Source organism: Benincasa hispida, chromosome 11 (genome assembly GCF_009727055.1).
Source record: "Benincasa hispida cultivar B227 chromosome 11, ASM972705v1, whole genome shotgun sequence".
In the NCBI taxonomy this organism is placed as follows: Eukaryota; Viridiplantae; Streptophyta; class Magnoliopsida; order Cucurbitales; family Cucurbitaceae; genus Benincasa; species Benincasa hispida.
In genome coordinates this window covers 6,754,137-6,769,324 of record NC_052359.1, presented here as the reverse complement: position 1 = coordinate 6,769,324, position 15,188 = coordinate 6,754,137, and the positions used below count along the sequence as shown (strand labels likewise).

Here is a 15,188-nt window from a genome sequence, read left to right as displayed (position 1 = left end):
ATAGATGTCCATATTTCTATTTCTTCATGGCTTCGACGTGATATTTTCATAGTTTTATCCACATTTCATTTTAATTATATAATATATATATCACAAAAAGATCTATGAAATATACAAATAAATGACAAAATATTATATTGGAATAGGTATAATATAGAGGAAACTATTTTAAATAGCAAAGCTGTTGAAAGTATTTTAAAATATAACAAAATGTCTACAATATTTTCTATTTGTTACTATTTTACATTCATTGGTTTTTTTTATTATTTGTTAAAGTGTTTACTAGTTTCTTCTCAAACTAAAGTAGTTTACATCTTAAACACATATTATCATAATCCAAACTAAAATAATCAACACCATAAACATAAATTATTATAACCCAACTATAATAAACAAGGACTATAATGATCAATTTCTTACCCCAAATGTCATAAAAATTAGTGGATAATAGACTGTTATTATCTATCCCTACTTATTTAAATAGCCTAAAATGTTTATTTACTAATTTAAATAATTTTTTTTAAAAAAATATTTGCTTTTATAAATTTTTCAGAAATATGTATCATCATAAATTTTTCAGAAATATGTAGAAAATACTTCTACCTTAGAGCTCCACACTTCCATCACATTTTAAATCTGAAATAAAATACCAAAATCTTATTATTATTATTTTTTTTTAAAAAAAAGGGAGAAAAAAGAGTATCTTTTAATTTCTCCACTTAGTTCCTTCAGTGAGTCTGAAACCCAAAGACCCCACTTTATTTTTCTCACTGAAAGTGAAACCTGAACATTTCCTCTCTATTTTTCTCTCTCCTTCCACTCTGTCAGCCATTTCCACTGCTCACACCAACCTTCTTCTTCTTCTTCTTCTTCGTCTTCTTCTTCTTCTTCTTCTCTCTCTAGTTCATCCCAATTCCCAATTTCCATGTGCGATTCTTCAATCATTCCTTGTTTCACTCTCTTTCTTCTACTTTCCTTGTCCCCCTTTTGATTTTCCTCCGAAGTTTTTTCTCAGATTCCATTGATCGCTTCTTCCTTTTCGGTCTTCTTATCAATGCCGATTGAAGATGATGTTGAGAGCTGCGGTAGCAGACCCACCGACTCCTCCTCGTCCCATGCCAACCCGAGGCATCATCGCCAGAAGCTTGAAGTCTACAACGAAGTGCTCCGACGAATCCAACAATCCAATTCCCATGAGGCCAATCTACCTGGGTTTGATGATCAGCTTTGGCTTCATTTCAATCGCCTCCCTGCTCGGTATCAACCTTGTCCTAGTCCTTGCCTTTTCGATTATGTGCTAATTGCTTCTAGTTCATTGTTCTTTATGGTAAATGGTCTGGTCTCTAATATGTTTACTAATTCTCTATCTCGTCCTTGGAGGAATCTATTAAAATTTGGTAACACTGATTCTGAAATAATTTAAATTACTTCTGTCATTTTCAATATCACTTCAAAACATAATTTCTATGATATGAAAATGACATTTAAAAGTATAAAATTAAATATTAGATTAGTTTTGAGTGATTAAATGTGATTTCAAGTGAGTTTTTGTTTTTCACAATTTCAAAATCACTCCCAAACATCAAGGGAGTTGAAACTACTCGGTACTAGATTTTTTTTTCTCCAAACTTACACTTTAGTAATCATTTTCAGAGATGTGGGCATGCCACTTGGAAGGGGAATGCTCGAATTTTCCTTATAAGTAGGTTGGGATTAATGGCCAGTATACAATTATTTAACGATATGTAAGACTTTTTCGTTAACAAATTTTCACATGTTCATCGAAGAACCTAACTGAGCAATTTCAATACATTAGGAATAAATTAGAATATTTTGAAAGATCATGGGTGAGATTCAGAATTATTTGGGAGATTAGAGATCATTTTTTTGGTATATTTAGCCTTTTGTTTAATTATGTTATTTTTCAATGATTTATCAAGTGTGACAGTTGGTAGTACGAGGATTTGTGTGGTTGCAGATTGTTTAAAGGATCAATGTTGAGTATTTAGTTTGGAATTCATCTGTTATTTTTGTTTGTTGTTCAGTATTTATAATCACGTTTTTATTGGATTTCCAGAGCACTCCTTCCGTTTTTGTTAAGTTCCTGATTATTGCTGTATAGATACGCATTGGATGTGAATGTCGACAGGGCAGAAGATGTTCTCATGCATAAGAGATTGCTTCAATTGGCTGTGGACCCTGCTAACCGACCTGTATTTGAAATTCGTTCTGTGCAGGTAAAACTTAAAAGTGAATCCAATTGCTTGAATCATTACACTGACTGTATCAATTCAACTGCCAGTTTCTCTCCCTATTTCTCTCTCTCTCTCTGTTGTTTTTTTAAATAATTTTAAATTCTAGTGATCTGATTTGAACATGATATTTATAGATGAACATTTACTATCCTCACAAATCTTATGAATAGAAATTGAGACTTGAGAGAGTATGTGGTTTCAGAGAGTAGGAAGTCATGACATTGTATCACTAGGTTCTATGCGTTTTTCTCAGAATTTGTTCTAGTTCTATTAGAGGCTCATGGTTACTTCGTGAAATTACCTTAAACTTCTTAACATAGAATGTTTGAGAATTGAGTTTGAAGGATCTTGATATTAGATTTTATATAGCATAGAATATTTATCTAGATTTTTTTTAAAATTATTTTTTTAATTTTTTAATTAATTAAAATTTTGTCATGCAGGTTTATCCTTCTGCTAATGAAAACTTCATCAACTCTTCTTGTTTGGATTCGTCAATGATGGAAGATGCACAGAGCTCTTTGAACTATTCTAACAGACAGGGGTGCGGCTCAATAATGTTCTTCTGTACAAGTCTTTTTTTTTCATTTATATTCTGATTCTAGGCTCCCAAGGGGTGGCCCCGTTGCCAAGAGCTTGGGGTCTCTTGGTCATACTGGCTAAGAGGTCCCAAATTTGAGCCTTCAGCAAGCACAAAAACCCTTGATGTCTCTTAGGTCCAGGCCTTTGGGCAGGCATGGGTGCCCCTGGTTATATGGAAGCAAAGCTTCTGGTTCCGATGATATATATATATTTGGATCTATGTATATGTTCTGATTCTGATTTTTGTTTTTGTGCTCACTGATCTACTCTCTCTCTCTAGGAACCATCCACCTCCAACCTTTGGCTCTTCACCTAATCTTGAAGCCCTTGCATTTCAGGGCAGCAAGTACGGTGTTGAAGATAGGGACAGTGCCCCAAATGTGACACCCTGCTTTTCTCGGTGAGGAAAAGATAATTTTTCTATACAGAAGAGCAGCTCAATAAAATAGTAAAAAGATAAGAACTACCATCTAGTTATTCATTTTCAACCGCATATCTCCCTAGAACATTCAAGAGAGGAGAGACATATTCTCGTTTCAGATATACCAATATATTCTCTAATGCATGACCCTTTTTCTTGGCCAGTTTCTTCATGCTTCGATTGAACCTTTGGCTGTTTAATTCTTTATTATTTTCAATTTATTATCCATCTGATTCAATATATTCCTCAAGTGGCAGTGAGATATATAACTGAGTATAAAGCTAATGCCATGCACAACAAAAACAAACTTTTTTTACTGTATATAATGTTAGTTATCTGCTTTTGTCACATTAATGTTTTCGTTACCTAGTGTTTCATTCTGCCATTGACAATCTGTAGGCCGATGCATGAGATCACATTTGCAACAAGTGACAAGCCTAAGGTCCTTAGTCAGGTATTTGGCCTATTTAATAATTCAGAGTCATAGTGTCTGAAGTTTGTTAAATAGAATTGCAATACATTCACCTACATGAAACAATCGTATTTTCTCTATGCTGCAACCAGTTTGTTAGAAGATGACCTAGATTTTCTACCTGTTAACAAATTTTACTATTGCACGAGCATGTGAAAAAACGAGGTAGAATTTAAACTCATGCTGCAGTAATAATTTGGGCAATTGAGACTTAATAATTTGGTGGGCCTACAGTTGCTGTTTATTAGGACTTTCTGCATTATAGTATCTAATATGATCTAACTTTTCCTCAAGCATTGGTCCTGTCCTTTAAAAAATTTGGTTTCATTGTGTCCAAGGCATTCTTGATAAGCTATAAGTATTTATGGCAAAAACTCAATTTGAACGAGATATTTAAGTTGCTAGGGTTACTTTTTCCCTTTAATTATCCCACTCTTCACTGGATGATAGAAAGTGTTGGTTCTGGTCAGTTAACTTCCTTACTAGCTGATGTTGGACTTAACATACAAGAAGCTCATGCTTTCTCCTCTGTTGATGGTTTCTCTCTGGATGTTTTTGTCATCGATGGTTGGCCTTATGAGGTAAGATCTGATTTTTAGGCATTTAAAACTTTGTGGATCTTCTTCTCCATTTACTATCTGATCAATATTCGGAAGTTCATGAGAGCAGTTTACTATTTTGTTTCATTCCTCTTTTATATTAGTCATCTTCATATTTTACTACTTGAATATTGGAACATCTAGGAAACTGAGGAGCTGAAAAGGGTATTAGAAAAAGAAATTTTAAACTTTAAGGTATCTTGTTTTCAATCCATAATTTTTACTGATACAATCTTAAGAGTTTTTTTTTTTCTTTAATCTTTTAACGTACCTGAATGGGATGCAGGAGCAGTGTTGGTCAGAAAAGCAGCCCAGTCCTGCTTTGGGTAAGCATAACCAGAATAGAGTTGAATCTTTTCCTAGTTGTGTTGAAATACCTACTGATGGTGCTGATGTCTGGGAAATTGACACCAGACAACTAAAATTTGAGAATAAAGTTGGATCCGGGTCATTTGGGGACCTGTAAGTTTTATCTAATTATGACATATGATTGTTAACTGATAAAAAACTTGTTAACATATCCTCATCCTAATCTTCCATCCCTCTCCTCTCAAGGTATCGGGGCACGTATTGTAGTCAGGAAGTAGCTATTAAAGTACTGAGGCCTGAGCGTATTAATGAAGAGATGCTCAAAGAATTCTCTCAAGAAGTTTATATAATGAGGTTTGTTTACATTGTTATTAACACCATTGTGCTTTAGAAGAACATATGGTATACCCTTAAAGGACAACATGGGGTGCAATGGGTTTTAGGCTAAAAATGTAGCAATCAGAAAAGGAAGGGCTTAGATATTTTACTCCTTACAAGTTTTGATTGAATCTAAGATCATCTGTTACTTTCTAGTCTTTAGTCTTGAAAATAATGCTTCTACTTGGGAAGAGGTGCTTCTGGTCTTAAAATTCTAATTCTCGCTGCGGTCGAGGTTAAATACTGGCATGCCCCAGATGTCATATTTGATAATAGACAAAACAGCATACTAATTCAAAAGAGGATTGTACAATGGAGGACAATCATACTCTTACTGTCTTAAAGGATTGTTCAAAGGAATGAACATGATGAGAGGTGTCTGGAATGCAAGCCTGATGAAAAGCTAAAACTTTTAGGTCTTTCATAATTAGAGTGGCATCTTTAAATATGTTTCAAGAAACTCAATTTTTAACATATTTTCCACCGCTATTCCACAGTACTCTCCAGATAATTTTGCTTAAAATTCCCATCTTGATCTTGAAGATAGATGGTTTCAGAAAAAATCCCATAAAAGCACTCTAAACGATTTATATTAATTAATAGATTCAAATGTTTCTTACTTACGAGATACAACTACTTGGGACAAGTATTGCAGGGTGAAGCCTGTTACTATCATACTAAAGTCTGGTACCTATTTTGCAGGAAAATTCGGCACAAAAATGTTGTTCAATTCATTGGTGCTTGTACTAAACCTCCAAACCTCTGCATCGTGACGGGTAAGCTTTGATAATTGATAAATAAATGGCTTCATACATAAGGTCGCTATCTGTCACTTATAGAAATTATGTTTCTTAACTTTATAAAAAGTCCTCTATGGAGTAGCAAATGGGGGCATTAGCTGAAACAATACGTTTATAATTGTATATTGTGATATGTTCCTTTCAAATATTTTTGTGTTTTCGAAAATTCTTTCACACACAGATTTTCACGATATAGGTTTTACTTTATTTCTCATCCAATTGATTATTGCTCATGTTTCATCTTTTACAGAGTTTATGTCGAGAGGAAGTGTATATGACTTCCTTCATAAGCAAAGAGGCGTATTTAACCTTCCATCTTTACTTAAAGTAGCCATTAATATTTCAAGAGGGATGAACTATTTGCATCAAAATAATATAATCCATCGAGACCTCAAGACTGCCAATCTTCTGATGGATGAAAACATGGTGAGAGGAATTCATAAAACTGCAAAAATGTGAAATGTTCCTCAATCTACAACCATTTATGCTCCTCCATTAATCCTTCTCTTAATTTTCTCTTGAAAATTACCTCGCTGTTGCACTCACTTGTTTGAAGTCCTATTTATCAATGCGTCTGTTCTTGTTTGTCTTTTTATAATAAGCATTTATACTCATGTTTTGTGCACTTATGTGCACGAACATGCATGAGTGTGCCTATTAGTATTAAGCATGACATAGTATCTTATGATTTAGAAAAAAGACAAGATTGCAAAAGAATATTTGGCATTGACGACGTTGAGTCCTAAATCCTTCGATTCAGGTTGTCAAGGTTGCTGATTTTGGAGTTGCCAGAGTTCAAACTCAGTCTGGAGTAATGACTGCTGAAACTGGAACATACCGGTGGATGGCTCCTGAAGTATGTGTTTTCCTTTAATTTCTCATACCTTAAATACCTTCTTAATTATTCCAAATTAAATATACCTTACTGTAAATACAAGAACGAATCAACGATTAAAATTTAGTGAGATCATTATCAAAAAAGAAAAATTTAGTATTATATACGTCATATGCTTGTGCCAGATTGCTGTGTGCTATTTGGTTCAGCCTAGCTTGATTATTATGCCTCTTTAAGACTTTCATATGTTTACTATTCTGGTATATGAGGACCGAGTCATGCTTAGCTGGCAGTCTGACGCATTTTCTATCATATCTTGCTTTCTCTCACTTCTGTGATTAATTAAATTATAACCTAGAATTTGCATCTTGATCTTACCAACATTTTCAAGAGTGATAACAGTGATGAATTTAAGACACCGAAGGACTGCACGGTTCCATTGATAGCACGGCTTTAGATGGAGCATAGTAGTTAGAAAGGGTATATCTAATCTTGATGACATTAAATGTCCTACTTTTGTTCTTGACACTCACTGACCCAACACTTCAGCACCGATTTGTCTTCCTTGAATCCATAACAGCACTACCTTTTTCAATTTATTACTTGTTTACTACACGAGTTTTACTTAAATGCAGTTTGGTCAGTAGCATTTTATCAACTAGTCTGCCAATGTCTGTTGCTCTAGATTCTAAAGGATGCGCCATGGTTTTGCCTTATGATGATATATTTTTCTTTTTGATGTGAAGGTTATTGAGCATAAACCATATGACCATAAGGCAGACGTTTTCAGCTTTGGAATTGCCTTATGGGAGCTTTTAACCGGAGAAGTAAGCCGCTGCTTTGATTTGAGTATTCACTTTATGGATGTTATTATGCCCTGTCCATTTTAGTGTACATATGATTACCCTTTTGCTATTTTGTTGTATGACTAGATTCCTTACTCATCCATGACCCCACTACAAGCAGCGGTTGGCGTGGTCCAGAAGGTATCGACATCTATTTCTTGATCAATATTACCATTACTGCAACTAAAATGCTTTAATTTAGTATCCAACGTGGTTTGACAGATATTGCGGCCTACAATACCCAAGAATGTCCATCCCGTTCTTGCTGACCTGCTTGAAAGATGCTGGAGGCATGATCCAACCGAACGACCAAACTTCTCTGAAATTTTGGAGATCCTCAAGCAGATAGCTGAGCAGGTAGGTAAACTCATTAGCAATTTCTGACTTGTTGAATTATGAAAAAGTTTCTCAGTGAGATTCAATTGAAGCAGGTCGAAAACAACGGGGAAAATCGACGCAAGAAGGATAAATTATCTGGTGCGTTCTTCTCAGCCTTCAAGAGGGGGCACCAGTGAATGCGCAGAGGGAGCTTAGCCAGAGCTGCAATGATGCTGGTAATCAATAAAACCGTCCCACAAAAAGAAGGAAAATGTTTGAACCTTCCTTTTTTATCACTTTTTTGTGTTCATGTTTCCTTCTTTTACCTTACAGCTATATTTGAAGAACCCTTCAATGTCCATGGCCTAACCCGCAGCATGTTGTATAATATGTTATTTAAAACTGATACATCTGAATGTAGAATTCGGCTTCTTTCTTTGATATTACCAGTGTGATTCTCTCTTCTCTCTCTATCTTCTTTCTTTTCTCTTACATTAGTAAATGCAATCGACTTTTATGAATTTTGAATCTTAAATTAATTAGATTTTGTTGGTCGAGTTATTGTTGTCCTACGCAGTTTTGAAAACTGACTACGACGATTATGTCGTAATTGGGACGATCAAAAGAGAAGAGAGCTGATAATCAACCATTAACAAAAAGAATTTAGCAATTGGATTCTACTTCTGAATCTCAAGAGAATCGTACTAGAGCAAAAATCTTCAAAAACTAGCTGCAAATTTCTCAAGGAGGAAAAAAAAAAAAGAAAAATTGAGAGCACAAGAAAGAACAAGGAGAAAGATAAGTCCAAAGATCACCAAACAACAATCAAACAGGGGCTATAAACACAAAAGAATAGAATTAGACACAGTATTGGCAAACAGATAGATAGGATTGTTCACCAAACTAGCTGCTAGTATATATGATACCTTTCTCTTCAGCTTTGGAGGAACAATCTTCAACAGTCTGACTCTTCACTGTATCTGTTCAGAAGCTGGCGAGCACGAACCCGAACCTGCAATCGGACCAATGCATGCATGAATTGAAGAGCTATGCGTGCTTGCCTCCTCGCGCACACTCCTCGAGCTAGCGCTTGCAGCTTCACCAAGCTCCTTAGCGCTTGAAATGCTCGTCTTGCCTAAACAACAAGCATAAGTGCTGGTGATATATGAAAGGATTAAATGTACTCTACTTTAGGGAGACAATCATTCAATTTGAAAATACTACTTGGTGTGAAAAAACTTATCTAGAATTCAAAATTTCCTTTTTTCTAACTCCAAATTGTTAATGAACACTTATGAGTCTTCTAGTCATCTAGTAAAATACCTGAATTCAAATACTCACCATCTTCTCATCTTATCTTATGTTGTTTGGTGAATAAAAAAATATCTAACTAGAATTAAAAAGGCAGGTATAAAATTTGAAGAAATTGAAAAGATGTCTTGTTAGAGTTAGAAATGAGCATGGCTCAATGATAATCAACATGTATTTGTATTCGAAGTTGCATTAGAAAAAGTCAAAGTACTTCTCTTGAAAGCAGTTTTTCTAATACTAATTTAAAAACCACATTTTATGATCTAACCCAACCATAATCATGAAAATGATTGATAAATTCTATTTCAATAGGCAAAAAGTACTTTGCATCGCCCAAAACTAAAAAATCATTGTTGGGAGGTGAAATATTTTGGGATGCAAAGAGTGAAAAGAAAGGGAAAAAGTGTCATGGTAAGATATAATACAAGATGGCCTCTGAAACAAGCTTGGATTTTGATGGCTGCCACTTCCTCTACAGACAAAACTTTGTTTTGAAATCTGGGTGTCATTGAATCATAATCAATTTCTTCTTCTTCTTCTTCTTCTTCTTCTTCTTCATCTTGTTGTTGTGGTAATGTAAGTTTGGTTTGTTCTTCATCATGAATTGGGCTGGCATTTGTCTGCAGAAAAACAATGTCTCTGTTGTTGCCATTTCTACTCAGCTTCCTTCTAGCTCTTCTAAACCAGTTTCTTGCAATCCCCATTTTACTTAGCTTTTTCTTCTTCTCTTCAAAGCTTTGATAAAATGCTTTACTTAATCTAATTTCTTATGACTTTAATGGAAACTCAAAGGTTGCATTTGCATGAAAATGGGAGATGTGCGCAACATGTTTGTTTTGGATGACAAGATTTTGGATTCAAATGACCAAATTTTGAATTTGTGTTTTATGTTGTTGCTTTGTCACAAATCTAACAACGTGGAGGGATGTCTTTCTTTCTCTCTCTGCTATGACAAGGATATTGTGAGTTGACTTTGGTTGTTTAGTTGAATAGAATAATGTGGTTGACGGTTTTATATTGAGGATAAGAGAAAAGAATTAAAAACGGTATTATGATCGTGCATATAATTGTCGAAAGTAGTCATATTGTGACAATCATGTTTAATAGGTCTTTGGGTAGAACGTATTTACCTACTTATAGGAGGAGGAAACATTTCTAGTTTGCTCACCTTTAAGGTCTCCTTTGATAATTAATTAATTCTATTTTGTGTTTTTTTGCTTTGTTATCTACTTTCTGACAATGATATTGAAATTCGTACTGTGTTCTGAAAACTATAAAAATAATTTATAAAATCTCATTTTTTTTATTTTTTTATTTTTTAATTTGTTTAGGAATTCAAAAGTATTTTATAAGAAAGATGTAGATTATTATAAAGAACTTGTGAGAAAACAAGTACAATTTTCAAAAACTAAAAATAAGGAAAAAAAACTAAATGATTATAGAATAAGGTCTAAATGTTTTTTAGAGATCAAGGAGAAAATCTTTCCTCTCTCATTTTCTCTTCATCTACCATGAAGGAATCGTGAAGGTTCGCAGCGGAAGAGGATCGATCCCAATTTTAATTTTAATTTTGATTTTAATTTAATTTAATTTATTATCTTTTTTTTTTTTTAAATACAGAATCCCAATTTACAGATCAAGAAAAAATTATGCATTACAATAAAAAATTTAACAACATGCTTTTACATAAAAGAATTAGGTAAGTAAAATGACTTACCCTTTAAGCCCAATAATCTTTGCGTAGTCCTTCGTTCTGGTCACGAACGTTTCGATCTTCCAATTCGATCTCCAAGAAATGAGATCCCAAATAAAGACACTACCACTTGAGAACCTTCTGTATTCTCTTGGGATTGAGATTTGACAGGAGTAGTGGACTCTCTTTTGGGAGGTGGGAGGAGGGAGGAGAGGATGAGTGGAAGAAGAAACTTTTTTCTTCTCTGTATTTTTCTTCAAGAAAAGCCAGAGAAAACTCTCTCTGTAAAATCAAAGGAAGAAGACAAATGGAAACGTCAAAAAACAACTTCCCCGCTATGCACGACTGAAATGAGAGAATTACAACTCCCTCCTTTTAATTAAATTAAAATTAAAATTAATTATATAATAATATATTATATATATTATAATATATATATATATATATATATATATATATATATATTATATATATATATATATATATATATATATATATATATATTACTATACATTGTTATCAAATATAACATATAACCTATAGTTTTTATAATGTATCAAATACAATTTAACCTATAGTTTTAATTCTCTCAATTACTTATGATTTTTTTTAATATAAATCACATTTATACTAAATTCAATTATATGAATCTCATCTATATAATTAATATTTCAATCATATTCAATTATTTAATTCCTCTCAAATAAACTTTATACTATAATATATCAAATACATTATATTAATTATATCACATATAATTAATTTAATTAATTATATCATATATAATTAATTCCCTCAATTAATTTGAACATTTCAAATTAACCTAATGGTATTTGGACCTGTAATTGAGCTACAGAAGGGACCTTATGGACCTGTAAACTGAAGCTTCAATGGTATTTGGATAATTAACTAAACTCTATAATTAAGTTACCCAACATCCATTAGCTGCCGGTTATTCCACTAAAGATCGAAAGCTGCACTCTTCGCGCTATAGATAAATTTATGTATTCATTGGATATAATCAGTCAACAATGCGATGATCCTTCATAAATTGCTCGTAAGTACAATTGGGCCAAAATTATCGTTTGCCCCTGTAGTTACATCTAACTCCTTAAGTACCATTGATCCCTCTAATGAACAATAAGTCATAGTCCAATTATGACCAAGTCCCTCTCGGGCCAAGAGAGGGTGTGGCCACAATGTTCAAGCCTTGGAATCAGTTCTTAAGGGAGCAATTTATCTATGTACCTCGACATTAGGAAATGAGTGAATTCTATTTTGTGTAGCCGTGTTCCTAGCTCATAAATCCCTAAAATGGTAGGAATATTGAGTTGACAATTTGGCCACTCTCACCTACACAAATCAAAGGACCGCCTTTATAGGCAGGAGTTCACAACTCACTCAGGATTCAGGTCATGTCACCTATAGTCATCCTGATGAAATGTAAGTATCTATTATCAATGTGTTGGGGTTAGCCCTAAATCTCGTAGGGTTCTATAGTTTGTAAACATTGTATGAACAAACTCTTATGTGATTAATAATATATGATATTTTATTCATTTTGTCTATAAAATATATGATATTTTAGTTGCATTAACCATAAACCAATAAACTAACATCTAAGGTTATCGTTGTAATTTAAACATGTATGTGGAGACATCAGGTGGACCATGTTTAAGTGATAACCTAAATGGTCTGTAGTATATGGATAAGGCTGGGTACCTTATCAGCCTTATCCTGGTGACACTACGAGTATGGCTTGCTTTGTAGGTGTTACAATTGTTGTAAAGTACTACAAATGACCTGATCCTGATCATTCATGTATTAGACATGCGAGCGGGGATATTCTATATAAAAGAGTTTGTATAAGACCGGACCATGAAATGTTTGGTTTCATTATATAACACCGTTCATAATGGAGACTTACATTTCACCAGGATGACCATAGGTAACATGACTTGAATCCTAAATGAGTTGTGAACTCTTGCCTATGAGGGCGGTCCTTTGATTTGTATGGGTGAGAGTGGCTAGATCGCTGACTCAACAAGCCTACCATTTTGGGGATTTATCTGATTGGGTAGCTGGGAATACAGTTACACAAGATGGAATTCACTACTTCCTTGAAGCAGGGGTAAGTAGATAAATTGCTCCCTTAAGGGCTGATTCCGGGTCTTGAACAATGTGGCGCCACACCCTTTCCTGGCCCGAGAGGGGTTTAGTCATAGTGGGACTATGAATCTATTGTTCATTAGAGGGGATCAGTTGGTACTTAAGGAGTTACATATAACTACAGGGGCAAACCGGTAATTTGGGCTATTGTACTTTACAAGAAATTTGTGAAGGTTCATCGTACTGTTGATTGGTTCTATCCAATGGACATAGAAATATATCTATAGTGCGAAGAGTGAAAACTGTTGGTCTTTAGTGGAGTGCCCAAAAAGTTAACGAATGGTGGATAATGTAATTAAAGAGTTTAATTAATTATTCATGTATATGTTGGAGCTTCAAGCTACAGGTCCAATAAAATCCCCTTGGTATTCTCAAAAGGATTTTAGTTGAGAATAAGTTTTTGATTAATTTGAATTGTTCAAATTAATAAGAGGGATTTAATTATATATAATATAATTGTTATAATGTATTTGATACATATTATAGTTTAATGGAGGAAATAAATATTTGAATAAGATTCAAATATATATTCTATGTTGTTATTTTGGCATAAAAGAAACATGCTAAAAACAGAGTATAATGGGTTTCAAGAATATACCTTGGTCGAACCTTCGAAATCTCTATTTCCAGATGCAAAATCCTCCGAGTCCTTGTGTAGACCAACACAAGATCTTCCCTACTATCCTCTGGTGCTCTAGATTGAGTTGTGGGACTCAAAATAAGCTGGAATCAAAGGAAATTATGGAGAAAGCTCACTGAACCAACCCATTGAAGAACACCTTCTTCATCCGAATTTTTCAGCAAAAATCCAATCGGTTTATCATCACCTTTCTTCATTCCAATATCTTCAATATATTGCAGACTATCATGCAAAGAGAAGTGCTGCATGAGATGCAACTCATGTTTGGAGTAAACCAAAGGAGGAGGTGGTGGGTTTCTTGTCAGCTAGTTGAAAGATGAACTTTGAAAAACCCATTTTCAAGTTTTTGTGTAATTTTTTCAATTTCCAAAAATCTATTTTGATTTTAAAAACATATTTTTATTTCTAAAATAAAAATTTATTAATTTTACAAATTAATTTTCTAATAAAATTAATAAATAATTATCTAAATAATTTAAATAATTCTAATTAATTTAATATCTAATATTAATTAATTTTTACACAAATTATCTTCACATATTTAAATCATATTTAAATATATTTCTTTCCAATTTCGTTTGATTCTAATTTGAACGTTTCAAATTAACTTATCACACTAGAGCTAATCCATTTCCGAGCTAGTAGGGGGACCTCATGGACCTACAAATCATGGGCTCCAACGATCCGAGATTAATCGGCTAAACTCATTAGACCGATCTAACCCCCATTCGTTAACTAATGGGTCACTCCACTAAAGCCATAGTTGAACTCCCTCACTATATATATATATATGTCCACTCGATATAACCATGATTAGTAGGTTAACCCTTCACAGATTGTTTGTAAATAACGGCTGGTGAAATCTCTATTTTACCTCCGAAATTACCTCTTGTTCCTTAAGTTCCCACTGATCCCCTAAATGAACAATTGTTTTGTGATCCAATCACAAAATCGATCCCTTTCATGCCAAATGAGAGCGCGAAATCCCCTTGTTCAAGCCCCAAAATCAGCACTTAAGGGAAACAATCTACTATCCCTAAAGCGGGTAGGAGTGAATTCCCTCTTGCACCCTATGTCCCCAATTATCTATCCGGTCTTATCCCTGAAATGGAAATCATATTGAGCCGGAGTCGTTGAGCCAACCCTCACCTATGCAAATATAAGGGCAATCCCCAATAAACAGGAGTTCATAGTTAGCTCAGAATTAAGGTCAAGTTACCTAGGTTATCGTTTTGAAATAGTCAGTCTTAAACAGTAAACAACGTTATAAAGTAAGAGTGACTCATTTCGTAGTTCGATCTTGTACAAAATCTTTTTCACAAGAACACCTCCACTCATGTCCAACATGAACGAATTAGGATCACTTCGTTTGTAGCACTTTACAATTCCTTGTAACAACTATAGAGCAGGCCATATCCAATAGTGTTACCAGAATAAGGTACCCAACCTTATCCATGTACTATAGATCATTTGACTATTTACTTGAACCTGATCCACCTTTATGTCTCCACATAAAGTTCAAGTACTCATCCAATAGTCAAAGGACTTTTAGGTTCATTGG

General features: G+C 33.9%; 2 protein-coding genes across 6 annotated transcripts; one reads left to right on the top strand and one right to left on the bottom strand.

Moving 5' to 3' along the window:
• Window positions 1-750: 750 nt before the first annotated feature.
• On the top strand, window positions 751-8,988 carry LOC120092172 (serine/threonine-protein kinase STY8-like). 5 transcript variants are annotated; one of them, XM_039050404.1, is made up of 17 exons: window positions 1,055-1,257; window positions 2,123-2,237; window positions 2,699-2,799; window positions 3,118-3,237; window positions 3,658-3,712; window positions 4,201-4,311; window positions 4,474-4,524; window positions 4,616-4,791; window positions 4,885-4,992; window positions 5,719-5,792; window positions 6,067-6,242; window positions 6,577-6,672; window positions 7,398-7,478; window positions 7,584-7,637; window positions 7,719-7,853; window positions 7,928-8,050; window positions 8,803-8,988. In XM_039050404.1, exons 1-16 carry the CDS (start codon window positions 1,055-1,057, stop codon window positions 8,009-8,011), a joined length of 1,740 nt encoding a protein of 579 aa, XP_038906332.1. In that variant the 3' UTR covers window positions 8,012-8,050; window positions 8,803-8,988. The 5 variants fall into 5 exon arrangements, with proteins under 5 accessions (XP_038906333.1, XP_038906329.1, XP_038906332.1 ...); XM_039050402.1 differs by lacking the exon at window positions 8,803-8,988 and adding an exon at window positions 8,148-8,285; XM_039050405.1 differs by lacking the exon at window positions 8,803-8,988 and having other exon boundaries at window positions 751-1,257; window positions 4,622-4,791; window positions 7,928-8,257.
• On the bottom strand, window positions 8,770-9,829 carry LOC120090538 (protein IQ-DOMAIN 31). Its single transcript, XM_039048264.1, has 2 exons — window positions 9,551-9,829; window positions 8,770-8,949 (listed from the first exon to the last, which is right to left on the bottom strand). Exons 1-2 carry the CDS (start codon window positions 9,827-9,829, stop codon window positions 8,770-8,772), a joined length of 459 nt encoding a protein of 152 aa, XP_038904192.1.
• Window positions 9,830-15,188: the final 5,359 nt, after the last annotated feature.

What these genes read in the sequence shown, in the direction of transcription:
- LOC120092172 (XM_039050404.1), top strand. Translation starts at nt 1,055, where the DNA reads ATGCCGATTGAAGATGATGTTGAGAGCTGCGGTAGCAGACCCACCGAC. An exon ending in TTGAAATTCGTTCTGTGCAG is followed by an intron (nt 2,238 to 2,698) that starts GTAAAACTTAAA and finishes TTTGTCATGCAG; the next exon opens with GTTTATCCTTCTGCTAATGA. An exon ending in TCCGGGTCATTTGGGGACCT is followed by an intron (nt 4,792 to 4,884) that starts GTAAGTTTTATC and finishes TCTCCTCTCAAG; the next exon opens with GTATCGGGGCACGTATTGTA.
- LOC120090538 (XM_039048264.1), bottom strand. Translation starts at nt 9,829, where the DNA reads ATGGGGATTGCAAGAAACTGGTTTAGAAGAGCTAGAAGGAAGCTGAGT. An exon ending in CTTGTTTCAGAGGCCATCTT is followed by an intron (nt 8,950 to 9,550) that starts GTATTATATCTT and finishes CTTGTTGTTTAG; the next exon opens with GCAAGACGAGCATTTCAAGC.